The sequence below is a fragment of the Phalacrocorax carbo genome, chromosome 18 (genome assembly GCF_963921805.1).
Source record: "Phalacrocorax carbo chromosome 18, bPhaCar2.1, whole genome shotgun sequence".
Lineage (NCBI taxonomy): Eukaryota > Metazoa > Chordata > Aves > Suliformes > Phalacrocoracidae > Phalacrocorax > Phalacrocorax carbo.
Window position 1 is genome coordinate 1,424,626 of NC_087530.1, and position 11,584 is coordinate 1,436,209.

General features: G+C 53.0%; 1 protein-coding gene across 4 annotated transcripts in view; it reads left to right on the forward strand.

Annotated features, from left to right (window-relative positions):
• The window catches only part of NR6A1 (nuclear receptor subfamily 6 group A member 1), a 101,453-nt gene extending 93,490 nt beyond the window's left edge, over nt 1–7,963 (forward strand). For all 4 annotated transcript variants that reach the window (XM_064468931.1, XM_064468930.1, XM_064468932.1 and 1 more), the window contains one exon: nt 984–7,963. In XM_064468931.1, the coding sequence (XP_064325001.1) occupies nt 984–1,072 (89 nt within the window). In that variant the 3' untranslated portion in view covers nt 1,073–7,963. The remainder of the gene's footprint in view (nt 1–983) is intronic.
• Nucleotides 7,964–11,584: the final 3,621 nt, after the last annotated feature.

Here is an 11,584-nt window from a genome sequence, read left to right on the forward strand (position 1 = left end):
CAAGTTGTGAAATTTGCTTTTAAAAGAAAATTGATTTAGAACAGCGAAATTCTTGTCAACTTTGGTGGGCGATACTTGTGTGGGACCTTTTTCCATCGAAGCTTCTCCCCCACCTTTAAGGTGATCTCCCGTCACCCCTGGCTCCCCCGGCCAGACTGGCTCTTTGCGAGCCATCCCTGTGACGCTGGCGCGCGCGGCGTTACGTCCCGCTCCCGAGTCCCCTGCTCCCGAGAAGGTGTGCGTGGCTCTGACCCGCTGCCCTTTAAGTACTTCGGTCGGGTTCTCCTTTTATTTTCTTCCTTTCAGTCCCATCTCAGAGGCATTTTGTCTCTAAGAGTGTAATCCTGATTTGAGTAGTTACCTCAAAGAAATAGAGGTGTCTGAAATGCCGCTTAATTAAGGAGCAGATGATCAGCAGAGCGGCAGGCAGATCTGCAGTGTAACCCCCAGGTTTCAGCTCGTCTGGACCTCTGAAATCCGCAGGTGAACTTCCAGATGCAGTTGTGTCACTAATTAGATCTACAAGGTCTGGTGTTACTAAAACATTGTTTGTTCCTGACTGTTATGGCAAAGGGAGATACTTGCCTCCCTGTGTCAAGGCTCCGTATGCTTCATCCGACTCTCCTGTAACAAACCAGATAATAATCACAGAGTAGCTCTCGTAATTTACTCATTGAGATCAACAAGGGAGTTTGAGGAGAGACGAGATTTAGTCTTTCCCAGTTTCTATAAATACTGCTCCGTTGTGGAGAAATCATTTTGATCTGACTTTGCCCATTTATTTAGCTTTCAATTCAGTAAATAATAAATCCTGTTGTGTCCAAATGAATATCAAATGTCTAATGTAGCAGTAGGATGATTAACTGTTTCTCTGAGAGGTTCAAGGTAAAACCATCTCCAGCGTGGCTGGCTTAGGTGTCTCTGAAATCTGATTCAGGAGTGGCTGCTAATTCTGGTTGTTTTGTTTTTTTTTCCCTTACCAGGAAAAATGGTGAACGTCCCCCTGGAGCAGCTGCCTCTCCTTTTTAAGGCTGTTCTACATTCCTGCAAGACGAGTGTGAGCAAAGAGTAAGCCCAGCTCGGCCGGGCCGGTGCCTTACGCTGTGCCTCAGGCAGGGAGCTGGCTCACCTCGGGAGAGGGGCAAACGTGATCCAGGCAGGAGACGGGGCGGTGGGCGTCCCTGCCATTGTAGCAAGAATCTTTTTTGTTTGTTTTTGTTTTTTTACTCTTTTTCCTATATATTTATTTCACGACAGAGTTGAATGTATGATCTTCAACACGATGCACATGGTTCTGTATGAATGCAGCAGATGCATTCTCCAGCGGTTTACAGAATGTGAAGATGTTTAATGTTACAGTGTTTGTTAGGGTTAGTTCTTTTGTATTTTGGGGGCTGGGGACTGAGATGACTAAGACTACCTCAAGGAGAAGATGCTGTTCGCGCACTGCTCTTTCCATGATTTGTATCCAAAAGCGTTTGTCGTAGAGAGCAAACGGCCTCACCACATCGACAGAGCTGTTAGTATTCCGAACGGGCGTTTTCAGAGAAGTGGGTGTTAGAGAAGTGCCAAGCTTTTTTTCTTTAAATATAGTAATAATTAAAAAAAAGGCAGGGAGTGGAGAAGAAGGAAGAGTCTGTCTAGCCAGTGGGTGTCTTTTCCCCTGGCGGCTTTCAGGTGCAGGTGGTAGCTCCTGCGGTTGAGTCCTGCCCCAGCGGGGTCGTGGCGCTCCCGAGCTGCGAGGGGCTCGCTGCTCCCGTGCCCTCCTGGGAGCAGCAGGAGTGGGCTCTGCCCCCAGCCCCGGCCTGACCAGCTGGCCTCTCACTATTGCTGCGCGCCTTTCCCTTCGACTGAAATTGGGTTGCTGCAGTTTGTAGCAGGCTCCTAGCATTACGCAAAGGTACTCTTGTTGCTAGAGAACTGCAAGTAATTTCTCATCACTTCCTTAACATCCATTTTAGGTTCACAAAAGCAGGAAAAACCTACTTAGAGAAGAGGCAGGATTGCCTCTTTTACTGTATTCCTCCAAGGTGGTATCTGACCACCGGCGAGGCTTCTGCACTGCAGCAATCCCAGGCAGCCTGTTTCTGGGAACAGTTAACGTACCCTGTGGTTAAATGAGACCTGCTTAACGGGGTAGGGGACTCCAGTGTCCTCTGGCATAGCTTTCTCTGCTGGACTCGGGGAATGCGTGATCCATGGTCATACCCTGCCAGGACTGTTCTGCTGCTTGTGGAATCCCTTCTTACCAGGAAAAATGGTATTAACGCAGTACTTGGTAAGCTGTTCTGTCCTAGGTGTTGCAAGGCTTGGAGTTTCCATCTCACAACCTCCACACCACTCCACTGCATGGAGAACTGGTTTAATGACAACTGGTTAGCTGTCTGAGTATTTGCCAAGTGCTGGTGTTTAGATAAACTTGGGTATTCTCATAAGGAACCTCATGGTTTCCTGCTCGTGGTGCTGGCGGTGGGGAGGTTGGATGAGATGTTCTCCTCCCCTTCATTAAGAATGAACGTTGGGAGACTCTCCTAGGCAGCCGTGTCGCCCTGGCTGGATTTCCTTCCCTGTGTCCTTAGGTATGAATCTGATGTTTATGTAGCAAGAGGGTTTGTCAACAAGTGTTTGAGTACTGTTTTAAAAATATTTTGGGAAACAACTTCTGTTCCTTCAGGGTAGGAGGGACCAGTTGCTACCTTTTTGTCTTGTCCTGACAACAGCTGTGTGGCACAAGGTGAGTGCCGCTCAGAGGTACCGAAGCTGCTGTGAGATGAATGTGACGGTGAAAGGAGAAAAATCCCATTCACCAAAGTCGTCTTTCCTTCCCCTTCACCCAGCGGGTGCTCCCTCCGTTGCACGCCTCTCGGTTAGTGAGCAGCGGGGCCGCCTCCTGGGTGCTGACCGCCGCGGTCGGACCCCTCCTCAGAGACCCGCCGCTGGCTGACCGCGCACCCACGGCGCCTCGCCGCCTTGCAGCCCCGCTTGGGCATCTCCCAGCTCCGTGGTTGCCCTTTTCTAAAAGTCCACTAGCTGCTCATTTTTCATTATTTAAATAGGATGTTACGGGTAACAGCTGCTGGGCCCAGCAGCAGTTCAGCTTGATGGGGCTTCACAATCCAAAGGTGGTTCCGTAAATCTCATTTACTTTCTGACTGTAAAGTGAGACAAGCGCGTATTTCTCAGGAAAGCCTTCTGCATACAGCCTATACCTCAAGTGTAAATGGGAAGATTTTAGTGTATCTGTTTGTAAGTTAGAACGTATTTCTCAGCTTTTAAGTTTAATTTCCAAATAGCTCGATATGATCTTTTTATTACGGGTTATCTTCTGGCCTGCTGTTTTATACACTCAAGGAATTGTTAAAATTGCATAGGAGTAATTTTATTCTGCAGTTACTGAATTATTATAATCTGTTGATGAATAAGAGTTTGTTTTAATTAGTGTACATAAAAGTGGTCATCCTATTGCCAAATACCCAACAAAAATAATCTATTAGGTATTCTGCGTTTATCCAAAATAGACTCCCAAGACTAATGCTGTACCAACAACAACAAAAAACCTAAATTCATTTATGATGATGAATGGACAAGAATTTTCTACTTTCTATTGTACAAAGCAAATGCTACAAAGGTTGATTGGCAGCAGCATCCGTTAACAAATAACTCATTTGTTGCAGGGAGTAGAAAAGCCTTACTAAACTGACAAGTAAGGAAGATGCTAATGTACCGAACCAGAACCTAGCTCACTGGACAGTCATTCTTAATATCTTCTGCACCAAGTCCTCTAACGGCTTGTATTTTTTAAACAGGGTAAAGTGAATGTGTTGCATTGCAAACTCAGGTATTATGAGGAGGTAGGAGCGTAGCTAGAGATGTAGAGACGTTAGGTCAGTTACTAGATGTATTTGTGAATTTGGTTTGAAGGACACCCTGGAAAGGTTGGAATTTTTGTTCCATTCTTCACGTAACATTCGGTTTACAGGGACTCATATTTTATTTGTGCTTAATGCTAGTAGGGGGAAGTTCATTATCTTTGGTATCTATCTGCTCTTGCTTATCTGACCTTCTGTCATAGAGAAATCAATCAACAATAATAGTCTTTGGTAGAATTTTCTGCCATGACAAGTCAATTTTTATCTCCTATTTGAAAGATAAATTGGCTGACTGACCCCCTCCTCTCCTTCATAGCATTTGTGCAGATGGAAAGCTGAAGAGTTACTTTTAATCCGAACAGAGATTTGGGACATAAATTTGAAGTGCTCAGGCTCACATATTCAGAGGGACGCTGCAGAGGTATCCTAGTTGCTGTTTTACAGCTTGAAGCTCGTCACCCACTACCGAGACCTGAGCAGAAATTGCTGCTGCCAGCTGATGGGGCTGAGTCCCAGCTCGAGGGGCAAGACCCCAGGACCTGAACAGAAGCTTTTTGAAAGCGACTGGGTTTTCTTCCACTGCCTGCCTTTGGGTCAGGCTTCTGCCCCGTGAGCTGAGCCTTGACGCACTGTGTGTGTCAGCAGTGAGTCCTTGTCCTCGGCGTGCCCGGCCCCTCGAGAGGGCTGACCGGGATGCTCAGAGGTGCCAGGTGCCAATCTAAACTGATGGACTCTGGGCATGGCAAAATTGGTGCAGCAGGAGGTAACTCTCCAGCTGTTTTGCATACGCTTTAGCTACCTTCTAATTGTTAATAACGCCAGGGCGTTTGTCTTTCTCATCTCATGCCTGCCAGCTGGCAGTGCTGTACAGAGGCGCTGCTTGCCTTGGGTCATCGGCGTGCAGCTCTGGATTTATCTGTAATTCTTCAATCCTGAGCTTTTGCCATCTCCCGCCACGCAAAGACCAAAAGGGGGAATGCGCAAAGCGGTCGGTCAGATTGCCAGCTGCCGGGCGAGCTGTGCCGGCGAGCTGCTGCCCCAGTAACACCCAGCAGCGCCAGCAGGGCGAGCGGGGCTCCCGGGCCCTCCGGCGTTTCAGCAGGGCTGCTCTGGCTCGCTGGGGAGCCCTGGGTGGCCGTGCCCCTGCCCCTCGGTTGCCCATGCAAAGGCTCGAGCTCACGTCGAGTGCCGCTCGCTGCCCATCCCTCTCTCTGCTGCACACGGCAGGATCCGCCTGCCCGTCGCTCTTCAAGCATCTGCACAGAACCGCAGCCACCTCAGGTTAAGGATTTTAAGTCTTGTCCTTCAAACCAACCTTTTTTTTAAAAAAAAAAACTTGAATTTCTTTTATCTTTACTACATTTTTAAAAACAAACAAAAAAAAAGATTCTCCTGTGAATGTGCTATTTACCGTTCATTCTTTCTTCTTTCTTGGTTTTGATTTGAAGCTCTGAAGCTTGGTGTCTGTGAAAATATTGTTATTTCTGTATTTCTCAGGATAATAAGCGGCAATCATCCCTGCCACATAAAGGGCAGGAGAAAGGGGGAAACTTGGGGAACTAGTTTAAGTATGAAGCTAATTTTTAAGTTGTAGAAGATGTGTAAATCGAGGGTAATACATAGGATGTCAGTATCAAGCTGTGGTGTTTCTCTGGGTTCACGGTGTGTTGTTCGCAATACACAGAAGCTCAGGGATAAGTATTTAAAATGTGACCCAGAGAAACCCTAGTTTTGATGTTGCAACAGTTGCTTCTTTCATGACTTGTTTGGAGGACCCATTGAAAGCTGAATAAAGCCCCCATATGGAGTTTTCTGGGGGAAAAACTTCTGGTTTGGCTTGTGGGAAGTTTGCCTACTGAAGGCTTAGAGGCAGTCTGACGGGAAAAGCATCCCGAAGATGCACGTTGCCATTTGGGCTGTCGCGAGGTGGTGGCGAGGGGAGCTGCAGCTTGCTTTGCCCTCGCACGAGCTGGCAGCTGTGGGTCCGCTCTGCTCCACGGGGCTCGTGGTGCTGAGCCCGGGGCGGCGCGGGTGTCCGAGGGGCTTTGGGGGAGGCAGGGGGGACTGGTCAGGGCTGCGGGGAGGACCCGCCAGCCCCGGAGCTGCCCTGCCTCCTCTCTGCCCTGTGGCACCCAGCCCTCCTTCCCGCCAGCGCTGTTGGATGGGGAAATGGTGAAGGTAAAATACCGTCGGTTTTGGTGACTTCACGCTTTCGCTGAAGGCACATCAGCTCCTAGGGCTGGGAGAAGTTTGTATTTCCACATTCGGAGTGGTTTGCAAATACCTTATCCTTCTGCCTTTGGTGTTAAATGTGTTTGAGCACCCACGGAAAAGGGAAAACTGGGAATTTCTCAATGAGGCAGAGGGCCTGGCAGCCAGTCCCAGTGCTCTGTGTTCTGTTGCTTATGAATTAGAGCATTTTAATTTCCAGTCAGTATAAATGCATCGGTGAGGTTGTAGATACATTCAGACTGCTTGAGAAAGGTACTGACATGTAAACGTAGTTCAGTGCCAGCTGCTAGGAGTATCCGAAAGGCCCCGACCAGCCCGATGCAGCTGCGGGCAGTGCCAGCAGTGAGCAGCAGCTTGAAGGGCTGAAACCCGCCTTCCCGCCAGCCTAACTGGCCGGGATCTGCAAATCTGAGTTTAAACCAGCTGTGCAAGAAGCTGGGGAGGCCAATGCAGGCAGTATCTTCCCCTTAGGAAAAAAAAATGAAAAAGAGCACCTGTGCAGCTGACCTGTAACAAGTCTATGAAAGAAGCAACATGGTTCAGTGGCAGAAATGCCCCCAAGGGCAAAAAGAAACAGAAATTAAAACCAGATGACGATCAACTTTAACAAAGCCTTTTGTGATTCATTGTTTTCTTTCAATTTATAAAATGTCTTGTAATAGTTGATAACATTATTGACTCAATTTCCATAACAAAACTACCTCGTGTGACATCCTGTTTATCATCTCAAAGGGATTGTGTGAAAAACAAAATACTGCCAGTGTTGTTGCCAGTGAAGAACAGGGGGTGTGATAGCTGGAGTCTTGTTTCCCTTCCCATGGGTTGTGGCATGGTTCCTGTTACTGCCACAGCATCTCAACCTGGGGTGTTGGTTTTGACTCTGCATCCCACCTGGACCCCCGGGCCCCCCGGGAAGGCGCCGGGGCTGTGCACGCCTTGCTCTCGCCCAGCGCCGATGTGCCGTGGCGGTGCCCCGCCGCAGCCGCTGCTGCACCGAGCCGCTGTTCACAGCGTGGGCAGTGCCCTGCGGCTGCGGCCGTGTGTCCCCTCACCATGAGAGACAGGGGTCTGCGATCCGCTGGGGAGGGCTGAGCTCCGGCGTCCCTCCCGGCGGAGCGCAGCCCCTGCCCGCAGCCGCCGGGCAGGACGTGGCTCTTGCCGGTTTGGTTTTTGTTGGTGCCCATGAAGCCACAGGCCCAGTTCCAGCTCTGTCCTGGTGCAGATGCGATGCAGAGGCTGCGTTTGTAGCCCTCGCACATACGTCCTGGGTGGAGGCGAGCTGGGCAGCTCGAGAGAGCGGGGCCGGTTTGCTGCCATGCGCTTGTGTCGGCCCATCGCAGGTTTGCGGGACGTTTCCAAGACGGGCTGGTCTTCGGGTCCTTCCGTTGATGTTCCAGGTGATGGTTTCTCCCAGTAAAACACTTCATTTTTCCCACGATCCCTTGCATAAATCAGGGAAGCAGGATGTTGCCTCGGCATGACACACGGTGAACGCTGGCGCGCTCGCAGCCGGGGCTGGGGCAGGAGAGCATGGCCGGCCGCTGCCGCTCTCGCCCTGCAGCGCCCGAGGAGGAGCGGGCACCATGCTGCGCCTCTCGGGAGCTGCCTTTCCGTCACTACGCTACGACCAAATGAATGTTTCTGCCGGCACGTCTCCGGCGCGCCGTGGCACCGCCGGCCCCCCTCGCGCAGCGGGACCGGCACGGGTCCGTGTCAGCCCGACCTGCCCCTGCTCCGCTGCTCTGCTCTGTGACTTGACTACCTGTGGAAATGTGACCAATAAGTGTTGAACGCATGTTTAGCAAGTGTTAGCTGTATGAACTAATAAATGTGAATTGTTCTGCACCGGTGGTGTCTGCTCTTCGCTTGCGCCTTCCCCCTTCAGCAACGCTCTCCCTCGGTCATCAGGGTGACGGAGCCCAGCGCTGGTGTGGGTGGCAGCTGCAGCGCTGCCCTGCCTGACACCATCCTGCCGCGGAGCAGCCGGGGCTGGAATCGCTGGTGCCGTTGGTGGGGCTCGGGGCTCGGGCGGGTGCACGAGCCCTGTGCTGGGCAGCGGGGGCTGGCAGCGGCCTCTGCTAAGGGCAGGGTCGGCCGGGGGGCCTGCGCTGCCGGGGGGGGCACGAGCAGGAGCAATGCAAGGGTGAAGGTTTGCACAGTCTTCTGGACCCTGGCGTGCCACAGACGCGCAGTGGCCCCCTTCCCCTGCCCAGGCCGAGGCGAGAAAGCACGAGGATGGGTTTCCTCCATTTGGTCATTGCACAGTTGCAGCCCGGGGTGCCCGCTGGGGTGCCCGGCCTCGCCAGCGCTGTCACCCAGGGGTTCCTTTGTGGGACGACCAGAACGTGCGGTGGTTCGGATGGGCACCCGTGGCCGTGGTGCAGCACGAGGAGGGTTTGCACCAGCAGCCGGAGACCTGTGCGGTGACAGCTGCTACAGGTAGGAAGAATAATCCAAACAAGCAAGTACACCAGAAACCCTCCAGCAGCGTGCTCTGGAGTGAAACCGCAGAAATCATTTAATTCTCTCATGTCACTGAGGTGGGTGCGTGTTAAAAGACTAAGAAGCACTTTTTGTATTCACATTTCCGCACCTATTGGAGAGCGCGCGTTAAGGCCCACTCGGAGATGCGGCGCTGCCACAGAGGTGGCTCCAAGTGAGCAGCGGCCCCTGCGCTCCGCGGCTCCATCTCGGGAGGCTGCCGGCGCTTTCTGCGTTGCGAAACTCATAAAAATGGAAAGTCTTCCTTTCTAATGCTTAGGAGCTCTTGTGCTTAAAACCGTTTCAGATTTTTTTTTTTCCCCACTTATTTTAATAATGGGCGATTCTGTGGCAAAGAAATAGCAGTTAAGTGTCGGCCTTCTGGCACACAGGGATGGAGCCCCCCCTGTATTTCTCCTGAGCTGAAGGATTTCATCACCAATGGAGTTTGAACACAGAGCTGCTGGGTTGTAATAAGGAGTTTTTGTGTGGGGCAGAACCTGTCCCCAGCCCCAGGGCAGGGAGGTGTGGGCTGAGAGTCTGCTTTCCTTCACTGGCCGGTTTTGGGGTGTTTTCTTTCCATCACTTGCCCCTTCGCTGTGACCCCGGCCGTGGGGTAGCCAAGCCCCTGCTCTGCCGGCCCGTTTGGGAGGCCGAGGAGTGGCGCTGCCGGGTCTCTGCCCTCAGCCCCGTGGTGGGGCTGGTTCCTTAGGCAGGACGGGTGGATGAAGAGCTCGGCCCTTCCCTGGCCGCGCTTACGGGGGAGACTCGGTGGCTCTGGGTCCTGCGTGGAGCAGAGGGGTCCCTGCAAGGGCAGGGCTGTCCTCCCGCAACGGGCTTTCGTGCTTAGGAAATTCCCCAGTATCTGTTCTCCAGAGACAAGCTTGTTCAAACTCAAAAAGGGGCTTTGATCTGGGGAGCAGGGGATGGTCAGAAGAGCTGTCTCAAAATTCAGGCCAAGCCAAGGACCTGGTGGGGCAGTGCTCTGCCCTGTCCTGGGCCCATGACAGTCATTTGCAGCCAGGCAAAGCGGTCTTTCCCCCAAGCTGGAGCACTGTGCTTGCAATAACCCCTCACAGCGGATGCAATAGATGTGCTGGACCATAAATCAGCACTGAGCACTTTCAGCTTCACCTGAGGTCTAGTCCTGAGCTTGCAGCAGGACAACTCACTTTTGGGAAGGATCCTTTTTCCAGCTGCGCATCACGACCTTGTGCTGCCCCGCAGGCCCTGCACGTTCTCTTCCGAGGGCATCGTGGAGCAGGTGGTGAGCAGAGGGAGGAGAAGACCTAGTTCGGGAGGGGGCACTGCTCCAGCAGCCCATCTGTAGGGGTTTCTGCAGAAAAGCTCCCCGCTGATGCTGGCCCCAGACCTGCTCCATCTCCCCCAGCGTCTCCGCGGTCCTCAAGGCTGCGCTGCCTCTGCCCCTTCCAGGCTGCTCGCGGCAGGGTGGCCGTCTCCCCCCGAGCTCCCCACTCCCCTCCACTCCTACCCTCCCCCCTTCCAGAGGGTTTGTCGCACCCTCGCTTCAATCCTGGCATCAGCCGTGCTGCCCTGCTCTTCTGCCGAGTGCTCTCACGTCTCCTGCCCTCTCTATTGTGTTAATTTTTCTTATTTACCATGGCTCTCCTCCTCCACAGTGCAGCTTGAGTGGCTCTGATGCTGCTCCACCCTGGATTTATTCCCTCTAAGAGGGCCCTGAAGGTCAGCAGTGGCGGGGATCCCTGGGAGATGGCAGAGGATGCTTTGTGCACGTGGGGCAACGGGTTTGTCCACACCTTCAAACCAAGCGAGAGGAGCTGCTGGAGCTGCACCAGCCTCTCCCCTCGCCCCGCGCTGGCATAAAGGGCTGCCTGGAAAGAAAGGCTGGAGTGGGAAAAGTACCAGCACATTTTAATTTTCAGCTCAGCCTCTACTGACCACTGTATTTTGATTAGAGCTCTGCTTCCTTTTCATCTCGGTGCTCCGGCTGGTGACAACTGCCACAGCCTCATGCACGCAGTGCAATAGTTTATCACCGAAGGCCAGCCGCTCTATGAATTCAGAGCCAGCGCTGAACAAATCACACTGTCACTAACGTCAAACTTGTTAACCTGATCTTTGGTGGATCACTAGTGTCAACATTGCATGGGACATACATTATCAGGCCCAAGGACTTTGGGAGAAGCGTTTGTCAGGCTGCTCTGTCACAGTCCCACTCTTGACCTTCGCAAAGTAACTTTCAAGGATAAGCTGCTTCCCTCTTGCAAAGAGTTGCTGTTCCCAGGAGTGTCACCCCACGGCCACCGGCCAGGACAGGGCTGCGAGGTGAGTCTGGGTCACCACGCCTGCGGTGGTGGTGTCAGCCCAGCAACGGGTGAAGGACCTGCTGGGACGGGCCGGTGGCGTGTCCGCCAGGGCTGGGCACGGGCTGGGGAAGGATTTCCATTGATGTCCATCACCAGCCCCATCTCTTTCCTGAACTTCTCCCATCTTGTCACCCATTGCTCTCACGTCTCTCCTCATCTCTTGCCCAGTCTCTGTCCCTCTGGAGTTCAAACCTGGAAACCAGTCCATTGTGTGCAGTAGACTGTGGGTCTTCTTTTACTGGACCATCATGAGTCTCACATCTCGGTTTGCCACGCGCAGGTGCAAGAATTGCTCTCAGCGTTTCTGACGGGGTTGATCACTGCTGCGGACGTCAGAGGATGGGCCATAACGGCCAGGATGGTAACAGCGTGCTTGTGAGGTGTGTGCTCCCGGTAAGCTCCTGCCCAAGCTCCTGGGAGCGGTTGGGTTTCTTGGTAGCTTTGCTCAGGCCGGTGAGACCCCCTGCCGGCAGCCCCCCGCGAGCTGGAGGGGAGCGGTGCCGTGGTGCTGCGGGGCAGCCTGGGTGCCCTGCACGGGGCTGCGGAGGTGGTGGGGCCAGCGGGGTAGGACAGTGCCAGAGCAGACGTGGCTCGTGGCCGGGTGGACCCCGAGGCGGGCGCTGGGTTTGAGCTCCACGTCGCTGTCCCCGCGGG